The 13,221-nt window shown below is 34.8% G+C and overlaps 1 protein-coding gene across 1 annotated transcript in view; it reads right to left on the reverse strand.

The window, feature by feature from the left end:
- Window positions 1-1,879: 1,879 nt before the first annotated feature.
- Window positions 1,880-13,221, reverse strand: part of LOC112041166 (uncharacterized) — a 28,173-nt gene continuing 16,831 nt past the window's right edge. Inside the window, exons 13-20 of the mRNA XM_024074067.2 lie at window positions 11,868-12,086; window positions 8,150-8,336; window positions 7,427-7,677; window positions 5,887-5,979; window positions 5,656-5,757; window positions 4,657-5,014; window positions 2,953-3,090; window positions 1,880-2,826 (exon numbers count right to left, since the gene is read on the reverse strand). Coding sequence (XP_023929835.1) covers window positions 2,191-2,826; window positions 2,953-3,090; window positions 4,657-5,014; window positions 5,656-5,757; window positions 5,887-5,979; window positions 7,427-7,677; window positions 8,150-8,336; window positions 11,868-12,086 — 1,984 coding nt within the window. The 3' untranslated portion in view covers window positions 1,880-2,190. The remainder of the gene's footprint in view (window positions 2,827-2,952; window positions 3,091-4,656; window positions 5,015-5,655; window positions 5,758-5,886; window positions 5,980-7,426; window positions 7,678-8,149; window positions 8,337-11,867; window positions 12,087-13,221) is intronic.

Here is a 13,221-nt window from a genome sequence, read left to right on the forward strand (position 1 = left end):
CATATACACAAATGATTCTAAATAAAAAAATTTAAAAAAAAAAAAAAAAAAAAACCCTTATACACAAAATGATTTTACCCTTTAGTGAATTTTATCTTAGAGTGATATTCATGTTCATTGAATGACTCAAACAACATTTTTACTCTTGAATTAATTGCAAAATGGGGTGTCTACAATTTTGGTTGAAAATATTAGTTTCAAGATGGAGATTTAAGCTTCAAGATGGTGGAAATTTTGGGGATTTCAACTTAAATTAATCATTCTCGATAAGGTTTGTAAAAAATTTTGGGGATTTCATTATTCTCAAATGATCGACAATCAGTGATGGAGCCGAAATTTTAGTTTAGAGGGGGCAAAATTAAAAGATGATGTTAGAAGTGAAATTAATCTAAAAAATATTAATCAACAATAATAACAAAATAAATAAACAATTGTAAGCAAATATGAATATATTTCATATTATTAAAATAACTAAACAAAAATAACCAATTCATAGCTACTAAAAAATTTACAAACTGATGGAGTAAAAATGTGATTAGTGTTACTTAAAAAAATATAATGAATAAATTTTTGAAATTATTTTTTGTGATTGGTGACATACCAATTTGTAAAACATAAGTAGTAAAATTTGTAGTATCTCTAACATTATTCAAGGATAAAATGCTGTGAAAAGTATCATAAATAGTGAAAATGGTGTAAATAATGATATAAAATAAAAAATAGTGAAATAGGTGCAACACGTAAGACAAGACAAAAGTATGAGTTGGTGTTTGAGAACTTTTTTTCCTTTCTTTTTCCAGTGTCAGGGTCACTTTCAACCATGTAGAAGTTCTTTTTATCATTTTTTTTTCCTCTATGTCAGTAAGTAATTACTTTAGACTACTAATGTTAGAAAATTTTAAGAGGAGTCAAGGGGAGCATGTGCCCCACCTCACCCCCCTCTGACTATGCCAGTGTCGACAATAGTCATATGACTTGTTTAGTTGACTTATTTGAATCACCACTTAATTGATTTGAAGAGATTTCATTAAGTTTTTTCAAATAAAAATTGTTGTAAGAAAATTGATACATATGTGATTAATGTGAAAAGCTTAAAACCCTTGGGAGCTGGACCCCAAAAAAACACCATAGGAAGTGCTAATATAGTTATACCAAAAAATAAAAACCATGTGTTTTAAGGCTTTTAGTTTTAACCATTTCTAGGGAAAGTAATACAATATATTAAAAAAAATTAGGCTAAATAAGGAATATATCAAGCTTTCATTCAAAGTCAGAGACTTGACTTCTTGCTTAGTAAAGTTATGTTTTCAAACCATGCGTATAGTTACTAATTTTAGCTTCAGTGATTGACGATTCTGAATCAAAAATGGTTTAGTAATTAACTAATTATATCAATCCTTAAGAAATCACAGGATTATATTTGAAAAGTAATTCTTAGGTACTCCTAGGTAATAACGAACCCCTTAACTGGGAAAACTCTCACTGCCCTCATCTGTGTTGCAGTGGTGACCACTGGAACTCTGAATTTTCCTTTATATCTTCAGGCACGTAGAAATTTCTCATGCTGGCAGACAAAGCAATCAACCAGCATACCTATTAGCAAAACGTGCTATCGGCAGTTCGGATTTTGTAACATGGATTGAGAAGAGCCCGTGTTTGAACATGTTTTATCTCGTGATGTACTTTCATTAGCAGTTTCTGAATAAAATTCACAGGTTTATATATATAATTCACAGGATAAAGTGGCATGATTGACTGTCATAAGGCCTATAAGAACCATATTGAGAATCTAATCACGTCTGTTTTAGTATATGTTTTATGTAAGACAATGATTTTCCTCCAAGTACTGAACATTTAGATATACAAAAATACAAAAAAGGAAAAAAGCAATCGAAATAATAATTTTCATTAATCAATACAAATCAGCTATAGTAATTTTAAAAAAAATGACAGCAAGATATATCCAATTTTCAGGAACATTACAGAAGCCTGAAACATGTAGCAAATTAATTTTCTTCTTTGCTCTTCAAATTACATCAGACAGCAAAGCCTACTTTATACAATAAAGGCAATGTATACATCAGACCAATCAGTAGGGGGGGCAAAAAAGAAAGCAAAAACTAAACAAAACCCCCCAAAAAAAAATGTATGCTCTATGCTGACGCCAAACAGTTTAGCAGAATCTGCTATTCAAGCAAGTGGGTCACTCATTGGCAATGTAGTCGGAATACTTGTTTCGAGAATCTCTGGAGCCTGGGGTGGCGCCTCTGCCAGTGTTGAGTTAATTGTAGATGTTTCTGGCACAGTTGCCCCTGAAAGTACTGAAACTGGATCACTCACCGATGATGCTCCAGGGGCTCTATTGTCTGGAACAGGTTCGCTTGATTCCGACTGCAAGGGAGTACTCACTGGTGCTGGTGTGGATTCTGACTGAAGTGCAGCACTCACTGAAGCCTCTGTGGATTCTGACTGAGGCGGAGCACTACCAGGTGTGGAGTCTGACTGGAGTGGAGCACTCACTGGTGTGGTAGCAGGAGGTGCTTCTAATAGCAACTGCTTTCCTTGTTGCTGTTGTGAACTCTGGTTAGCAGGGGCTGGTTTTTTCTGTGCAGAAATAGAAATGGATAGAGATGTCATCCCAGGAGGAAAAATTTCAATTGGTGGTTTCTTCCCTGCATCTCCCAAACTTGTAAGCTTGGGTTCCTCCAGGGAAGCCAGAAAGGCAGAAGCAGCATCTGTCTTTGTTGATGGAGTATGATCAACCTCCTTCTGCAGCATTTTGTTCCAAGCTTGAACCAAATTCTTCATTGTCGGTCGACCGTGGGCCTGGAGATATTCACACAAAGTTAGGTAAAGTACCAAAGTTAGGGTTAAAACTGTTTATATTAACAACTCATAAATAGGCATTATACAGTGCAGAATGAAGGGGAGGTGAAAATAATAAAGTTGTACATGTGCATGAAGCACAGCTTCAGCAAGCATCCCAGTATCCTGCCACGCCTTTTCCATGAGAGCATTGTCTCCCAAAACTGCTGCTGAAAATGCTGCTTCACGTCCCAGGCCAACTGAGATCAAATTGTTTACCAAACCCTGCAGTACATGCATGAAATTTCTTGTTAAGGTAAGAATACAGAAATAAAGAAATCCATTATGAAGAGTAAAATCAGAATCATTCAACATCATGACTTGCTAAACATCTGTGGCACTGATGGTTGAAAACAAAGAAAATTTTGGCCAAAAAAAAAAGGTGAAAAGACTTAATGCAATCATTATTCATAACTGAATTTTTATTCATTTAAACAACAAAATGTGAGCTGTCTCATGAAGGAGCCATGGAAGGTATATGACCCCAATATCTTTTCACATGGTGAGGCAAGAAATTTACCAACAGGTGGAGGTGGACTGAGAGATTCAAAATAGTACCCTTAAGCTTAAGTACTAGCAATTATGTTCTCAATAGTTCTTTTACTCTCCTTATAAACGCTAACGATGATACTTTCCAAACGATCTTGATGTTTCTGCTCTGATCCTTACAGATTAAAGAATAGTCCAACATTTCTTCCTTTGCATCACACACAATCCAGAAACATCAAACTAGATGTAGAATCCTTCTCCTTCCAGCTTACTGCCTTCCATAGTGACCTGAACCACTCAACATTCTGACTAAAGACAAGGAGACCTACACTATGATTCCCATTTCAAAATTTCAAAAACTGATCCAACACTATGGTGACTTGTCTTACCATGCAAGATCGTGAATATTTTTCCTAGCCACAATATTAGCTAAATGAACACAGATCACTTATCTCCACACATTAGTATTCTTCATCCATCATAGGTTTGCAGGTTCCTTGTGCAAACTATGATTTCTCTAAGATATTTCTGAACCTCTAGATGACCTGTAGGCTCATTTCTGGCCTCAATTATCACCTCATGGTTTATCCAACTCCAAGTAGCACACTCGTGCACAGGCACAATCCCACTAGACATGACCAAAATAACTAAAATGACTTTGTAACTGCAGTTATGCAAAGAGTTATTTAGCATCCCCTTCACACCCATAGAAGGAAAAACTGAAATAAATAATACTCTCCGTGTCATTATACATATAACATTTGAGATGGCAAACTCATTTATAAAAACGTAAGTAATAAAATGATGATCATTCTCAAATTTCCTTTACTTTTATATTGGAGGTGGCAAGACTTTTAATAAAGATTTTGTTTACACTTGTGGAAAGGTCATTTTTTTATAAGTATTTAAAAAAAAAAAAAAAAAATTACCTTTTAACAAAGGTAAACTGAAACTGAAGAAGTATGAACTCTTTATTTCTGGAAAGCTACATATATTTTGAGAAAACCCAAGAAGGAAATTAACATACATTTTAAGACAATGGGAGTATGCAACATTCATTGTTTTAAAAAATAGTAACATATGCCACCAGTAGGTTTCAAAGAGAAGCTCAGCCTTCAACAGGTTCTTCCGGGGGAGAAAGGAGGAAAGGGCCTAGGGAGAGAATGGGGCAGGGAGGGATGCCATTTGGGTTAGAATTTATTGGCATTATGCAAATTGAAAATGATAAAATACTTATAGCATGCATCAAATAGCTCAAGGATAAAACATGCAAGAGAATCACCCATGAACAAGACTCCTTACATTTAGCCGGGTCAATTCTCCGTGATTAGCAAGACGCAGAGATAGTCCCCTTAACTCATGACCCTGTAAGGCTCCTTTTACAGAACCTGCAGCAGCTAACCTCTTAAGAGCTTCACGAGCAATTTCACCTTGTGCAGTGGCATCCGCAGCATCAATAAGATCTAGAAATTCCTTTGCGAATTTCACAATTCCTTCAACAGCTTCCACAACATTTTCTTTCTTAGCTGTTAAACTGAGAATGTCATTCATATTGAGCCCAGGAGTATCTTGTCCTATATCCCTGCTGTTGCTCATTGTAAGGAGGCACTGAAGAGCTCTTTTTAAATCATTGCTCTGCATAGCCAGATCAAATTCCAACCTACAAATCATAGAATAGAATAAGAACATATTTATCTATGCTTACAAAACAAGAACTTAAGAACTCTCCGTATGGACGTCAGCTTGAATTACTAACATAAGTACATAACCATGATTCTTTTTTAGAAATTTAAGAAACTGGGGTAAGAAGTAGATGCAAACAGATCAGATTTTGCCCATGCATCTTACGCTAGGAAAAGAATACACTACCCGTCAACTTTTCCATTAATTACAGCTGAGAATAACCAATGAGAACAAGAAATGGGGAAAAAAAGTTAAGAAGAGAGTTGCAATGTGTATTCACTCTCTGTAGAATCTTCTCAGATGAGAAGTCATGAATCACAATGCACGAAGAATCAACATGGTTTTGCCGCACTTATTTGGCGCATAGTCACTTTGGAATGACATGAATTTTATTCTAGTTATTATTAAATTTATTTTTTATTATCAGGATGCATAAGTGTCCAACACAGAAAAAAGGTTCTTGCCAAATCAACCACAGTAACGGATACAGGAATCTTTTCTACCACAGATAAAATGTTCTTCATACAAAAGAACTCTGTTCCACAGTTTGAAGTATAAAAAATAACAATATGCATTGTGATCTAAATCAGTGGAGAGAATAATATTTACACAGGGTACCTCTTAGATATTCCAGGCAAATGAAGTGCTTCAGTAGCATATCCCATCCCTAGCATAAATTGTGCCAAATCATCATGATGTTCTCTGCCAAGCCTACTAGCCCTGCTCAAGAAGAAAGTACATTGTAGCATACCTAGATTTATATAAATATGTCGAAAAACAAAGAGGGAAACAATAAATAACAAGAACGACAACAACAATACTGCGAATAACAAAAACAAGAAAAAATACCATTTCACTGCACTAACAGCATCTCCATAGGCAGCAAGACACCGGCAGCGAATACCAGGATGGCTAAGAGATAAGGCATGAGCACACATGTACCTTACAAAGAGAATTCACATGTAAATATTAATCTTGTGACCAAAAAGAAACTGTGAATAGATCACTACATAAATAATGTAGAAAATTAAAAGGTCTTTTAAAGACACCTGCCCCTTCCCCCCCTCTTTTTTTACAAATACTCAAAACTAATTACATCGGTTAGAATTGGTGGCTGCAATACACAGAACAAACTTTAGTAAACCAAGCTCTTAAGGGGGTGGTATTATCACGGATTTGGATCCTCTCCATGTCCAAGAGAAATGGAGAGTGTCCATTTAATGGTTAAGATTCGAAATGGAGTAAATGCAGGGTCTAGATTGTGGAAACTCATTCAAAAATTTATAACTCTAGTATAGTTTAATCATAGTTAAATTTTAAATGAATTGGCACAATCTAACCCTACATTTACTCCACTTTAAATCTTACCCATTAAATGGACACTCTCAGTTTCACTTGGAAATAGAGAGGATCCTTATCCTATTATCAAAGAACAAGCCTAAGCAAGTGGGAACAATAGTCTATGCTTGTTGGAGGGGGCTTGCAGTCAACATACTGATAGCCTCATTTGGAATGTATCTCCTCAATTTAGAGAGAGAGAGAGAGAGAGAGAGAGAGAGGAATAATTTAACTTTTAAAGGGAAGGGGAGATTTATTATTTAGATGAATTCTATACGTCTGAATTCTTTGTTTAAATATTATTTTATGATTTGCCAATGACCTCTAGCTCAACCAGCAAATTGATCACATAATCAAACTTATGAATGTCTAGGCTTCCTACAAGCCTTCCTTTTTGGATGATCAGAGCTATAAACATTTTTGTGCATTCATTGTAAAAAAAGCCTAGATAACACATACATGCAAGTCATTATGTACCTGTGCAACATATAACAGTGACATTGGACATATTTTTAGAGAGAGGAGACACCATAGGAAATTTAATTTGACAATTAGTTAGTGAAACTTGAAACAAGAAGAGGAAGCATGCATATAAGCCCAGGCTTGTGCAGGCTTGGAAAAACTTTCTCTAGCGAAAATGAGAAGTGGTGCAATTAGAAAAGTTTCCAGTATGGTTATTTTTAATAGTCAGCTGTAAGTTTGTAATCTTGGGAGTTCTGTACAAAGGCTGTAACTCTTAGGTCTTAATTTGGGTCAAGTTTTGTAATTAGGTCCTAGTCCTTACGTGTGGTATCTAGTATAAGATTCAGTGAAAAAGCTGTTCAAACCTTCATTCATATAGATTTAATTCCATAGATTCATACACAGGAACTATGCCACAACCACCAACAGGGTTATCAAACATGCTTGTATTGTATACTTTGAAAATTGGGATGAACTTATATGCTAGAGATTATGGAGTTCTCTGACTGACAGGACATCAGTACTCTGTGTTTGGTATTGAAACCTTTTTTTTTGGGGGGTGGGGGGGAAGGGGGTGTTGTTTAATTACCTATCAATCAGCCAAAGAACTCCATCTCTGACACCCACCACAACCAGTGGTCCAACTGGTCGTTTCTGCTCTGTTGGAAAACGAGTAACAGCCACAGATACCCCTCCACCACCAACAGCTATCTCATTAACCTTTCTGTCTTCAATTTGATTTGGTATTGCTGAATCATCCCCATCAACTTTAGATTGTTTTGGCATTGTTAAATAAGGTGGAATAGAAGGAGCATGCTGAAAAGAAGCTAATCGCACCACCTGAAAAGGAGACAAATTTTTTTACTAGAAGCAAATGAGATCTATTCTCGCATGGTTTAAACTACAAATGAATAATATATATATATATATATAAGAATAGATACATCTTTGGGCAATTCACAATCCACAGCTCATTAAAAACTATACAGAAACAAAAGGCTGATGAAACTCCCAAATATTAACAAGCTGATGGATGTACATTTCTTGAGTCATACTAATTAAACTTAAGGTTTATTTCAGCATTTCTTCCTATTGGGGGAAAAAAAGTATTATGTTAAACTAACCTAATAAATGTTATCATTTAAAATAAAAAAACTTAGTCTCTAGAAACTTAGAATAAATTTCAGAGGTTTTTGCCAAAACAAGGTGCAAAATCCTTCTAGGCAACTAAAGGAAAAATAAATTATCAATTTACCATTTTTCCCAATAAGAAAAGGGGGCGGGGGTGGGGGGAGGCTAAAGATTTATTAACCTGTAGCATTGGGGGCCTCAATGATATTCTTTCTTGTGTAAGAGACTGGGGACCATCCACATTGATTAGAGCTAAATCTCCATGTTCTGCAATGGCTCTTGCTTGTGCCTCTTTCAGTTTCATCTGCTCTTTCATCTTTCTTGTTTCTATGTCAATGGGTGCTACTCCAGCATCCACAAAAACACATCTGGAAAACACAGCACAACAAAATGGCATAGAATACTTATTGATCAATTTCAACTCCATTACAATAATTCTTGCTTATTAGCTTTGGTGGTGATAGTGTTGGTTATTACTGATGAAAAATTACTAAAACGTAGTTAACAAGATATAATTACTCCCCCAAAACAAAAAAAGGGAAAAAGTTTGCCTAGCTATCTCCTTCCAACCTACTATGTGGCAATCGAAGAAATCATCCGTGTGTAGTTTTAGTCGCATGACTTTTTAACAAGTCATGTGACTTGTTTAAATAATACACAAGGATAGTCTTATAAATTGTCATATAATGGGTTGAAAAAAATAGCTCCAAACTTCATACCCAAAAAAAAAAAGTTTAAAAGGACGATCCTTAAGAAAAAGGGAAAAAATGAAGAAGAAAATACAAATTTATACGATATACATCAGTGTAGATAATAGGAGAAAGAGAAAGGGGGGGATACAAAATACTCTAACAAGAAGCCATATAAGAGCAAATACAATACCCTAAAACTCACCGCCTCATAGATGTGAACAAATCTTAGTCACAAAACTGTGGAAAAATAATATGTTCCATATCCTCAAACATCCATCCATATAGTCACAAGCACTGGAAGAGAACTATTGAAATGCTCTTTTACCAAAATAATGATATATTAAAAAAAATGTATTTAATTAAATTGCTTAATTATGATGTCACACAATATTCATAGATATTGTGTATATGAAGGAATTCTTATGGACAATGCATCACTCTTCGGGGAAAATGTCTTTTAAATACAAGATTCCGAAATAAATATCTAACCTCAAAAAGTGAAAATATACACATTGAATTTTCCTAAAATACCCTTAATGTTTTTCAAAAAATTAAACAAGATTCCAATAAGGGTATTTAAGGAAGTTATTTAGTATTTCTACTTTCCATTAATACTTGTGCCTTTTAAAAATAATAATAAGTAAAGGCTTCTTTATTCAAATGAGGAAGCTCAAACACATAGGAAGTGTATCAAAACTACTCATAGTGAATTAAAACTTAAAATACAAAAGATCTAATTTTTTTTAAAAAGATGTGGAAAGAATACTACCTAAAGCAGTCATCTAGTCATACAATGATCTCAAAAATAACTTTATTACATGCTAAGGACGTTCACCAAAGTTGTGAATAACGTACTAGTCCTACCAGAGACCATTTCAATTTGGTGAGGGAAACAAAATATTTCTGTACCAATCAATACCAGTGCATCGTATTATTATTATAAAAATTCCTTTGAATTGTCAAAGCTTAAAAATTACCATCCTAAACACAGTCTAGGCCCAATTGGTTTTGTTAATTCTTAAGAATAATACATTGTCCAAGAGACAAATTTTGGCCCAATGATATTACCTTTATTAATGATTAAATTTTTTTTTTTTTAATAAGTAATAAGTTTATTGATATAAAAAAGGGTAGCACCTTAGTACACAGGGAGTGTACAAGGGGTCAAACAATCAAGAATAAAAATTACAAGAATCTAGGAAATCAAGAAAATATAAAAATGATTGTTTCCGCAATGCAACAACCAATCCATTAAAGTTCTAAAGAAAAATAGCTTCAAGTCTAATATAGATCTCTCCTTATCTTCAAAGCACCTACAATCAACCATATATACCCATTTCGATGACAACCAAATCTGCCTTGCCAACATGCTAAAAGCCCCACTACAGATTGCGGCATAACCCAGCTCACTCCAAACAATCCGAACACCATAGCCCACATATCCATTGCAACCGGACAATGAAGACAAAGATGATCAACCGATTCACCATTACACTTGCACATGTAGCACCAATCCAATATCCAAACCCTCCTTTTTCGTAAATTGTCAATCGTTAAGCACTTCCCCGAAGCAGCAATCCAAACAAAGAAAGCTACTCGAGAGGGAATCTTATGTTTCTAAATACTTTTCCAAAGAAAGCAATAGTCATTAGAGCCCACTAAGAGACTATAATAGTCTTTAACCAGGAAGCCCTTCTCTCTATCTAGTTTCTAGCACATCTTATCCTCACCAAACCCTTTCACCGAAGCACCATAAATGGTATCCATGAAACTAGCCAATGCCTCCAATTCCCGAGCATGCACACCCCTAAAGAAACTTACATCCCAAAAAAGGACTCCATTATCAAGCTTCATAAGCTCAGCCACACTAACCTCCTTGTCTCGGCAAAGTCTAAACAATTCAGGATAGTTGACTGCAAGAGAAGTCTCACCACACCAATGGTCTTGCCAAAATTTCACCCTAGACCCATCCCCAATATCATATAGAATGTGGCGATTTCTTCTCTCCACTCTTGGTGGATCACTTCACTATATTTACCCAAAAAAGACTATCCAGGGTACTTTCAGACCACTTCCCAATAAAGAAGACCATCACTGTTTAAATTTGGAATGATTCTCTAACCTATAGCTTTACCTTACATGTGATTCTTTATTATTTATGAAAAATTACAAGTGAGTCTTCACCTTCAAATCTTCTCCTATTCATATCTAACAGTCTTTATCTTTTTCTTTTTTAAAGTTTGGCCTTAGATATTTGATAATTTGATGTAAGGAGCACCGAAATTATTTCAAATTTTATTTTTGAATTTGGAACTAGTTTTCTTTTTGAATTTGAATTTCAAATTTAGTCTTTAATGTTGAGGATTTTATGGGATTCAATTGTGGTTTGATTACATATTTCCATATAAATGAAATCTTGGAAGCCCTATTAAAATATTGGCTCTTGTAATCGTGAAGACATTACAATTTGAATAAGATTTGTGATTGGAAATGTGTTCTCTTGTTTGATGGTGATTCCAAACACCCTTAGCTAGAGGTGATGCCTAGGATTTGTTATGTTTATCTTCTTTTCCTCTTTTATCCCTATTTTCCTGCCAGTGTCCTGCATCAATATCTTTCTTCTTTTTTTCTTCAGCTTCTCCTCCTCCTTCATAGATGCTTTTCTCCTCTTTTATTTTTATTTTTATTTATTTTTATAAGCGAATACTTTATTAGAAAGAAGGATCCTCAATTGCAAGTGCCTTTAAAGAATTACAAACGAATACTCACGAGTTCCAAAATATCAACAGTAGAACTACAAGAGAACCCCCAATCGAAGTACAATATTCTTTAAGTACAATGGTATGAAATTCACAAGCATTCAACACCTTCATTAACACACAGGCCATTTAAAACCAAAACATCTATTTTGAGACAGGAGTATTCTTTTCCTTATTTATTGCATAAACTCATTTTATGAAACAAAAATGTGGATTATTTATCGTTTCTTAGTATTCAAGTCCCAGGCAAGGGCACAACTAATATAAGATTGAACTTAGTGATGACGTTTTTTCATCTTTCCATATTTTTGAAATCATAGGTTCCCTCTGAAAAGAATAGAGTATATAACTAAAGCCAAAATTATATAGTAAAAAATGTAAAAGCAAGAACCATCGCCACTGGTGTTGAAGAAACCAAGAAACTATGGGATCAGAAACAATATCTTACTCAATGGTAGTTGGTGTAGCCACAAACAGCTGTCTACGATGCCAAACAGCACTAGTAGCACAGGGAATTGCAACATCTCCTAGATATCTAAATTGAGGGCGCAAAGAAGAAATGACAATGTACTGCTGATATGCAAAAGCACAATACTCGACAGTTTGGTCCCATGCAGTCCATTCTGGCTGTGGCAGAAGACCACCCACAGGTTGAAATGTTTCCCAACTGCAATTATAACAGATAAATTTGACATAAAAATAAAATCAGAAGGCAAAGACTCCAGTGATCTTATTGAACAGAACAAAACCAAAGTGTGTGTATACATATATACATTATACAATAGTAAAAACCATTTGGCAATCAACAAGCAAAATGAATCAAATGTGATGCACGAAGATGAGAGACAAAGAGAGAGATACTTATAGAAGATAAAAAGAGAGTTTGAGTGCAGTGGAAGAAGGGAAGCATACACGTAAAAAAGGGGTCAGAGAGGCTTGACAAGTAGAGGGGTTACTCATGCTACCTCACATTATATGACAGACCAGAAATGTCATCATTCTCATTAGAAATAGGTGTAATAATTACAGTATATGGGCTTAAAGCATAGACTACATTATGCTCTTCCAATTGCACATAAAATTCATTGGGGAAAAAATTAGAAATAAATAAATTTCAGGGTTCTATTTTGAAACAAGTGACAACTACCACCAAGGAAAATTAAAAACTTGAAAACAATTAAATAAATTAAGTCATAATAACCTGCTAAACTACAGCTTTAAGATACTAGTCTAGACCTTTTTTTTTTTTTGATAGGTAAAAATAATATTATATAAAAGAGATTATGTCATGAAAATAAACATGAAGTAGCCTAAAGAATTACAATGGGATAATATCTACATATGAGTTGACTCTATAACACTATCAGTAAGACCTGATACAAAAGACCACTCATAAAGAGAACTGATGAAGGTTGCTTGTATTTGAGAAGACATGCACTCCACATCTTCAAAAATACACCAATTATGTTCCCTCCATATAGTCCACAACAAACATAAAGGGATAAGATTCCAGATATCCGAATTTGGTCCATGACATCACCACTCATATAATAAATCAAGGAGCTTCTGCGGTAAAACCCACTGAACCCCAAACATCCTAAAGATAAAACTCCATAACTCAAAAGCCATGCTACAGTGAATCAAGAGGTGATCCACAATCTCCCCGCTACAATAGCACATACAACACCTACACAACATTGAAAAGCATTTCTTGATGAGATTCTCACAAGTGAAAATTTTACCCCAATCGTTGTCCACGCAAAGAATGAAACTCTCCGAGGTGCCTTGGTCCTCCATATGGC

This window comes from Quercus suber, unplaced genomic scaffold (assembly GCF_002906115.3).
Source record: "Quercus suber isolate HL8 unplaced genomic scaffold, Cork oak 2.0 scaffold_1, whole genome shotgun sequence".
Taxonomy (NCBI): Eukaryota; Viridiplantae; Streptophyta; class Magnoliopsida; order Fagales; family Fagaceae; genus Quercus; species Quercus suber.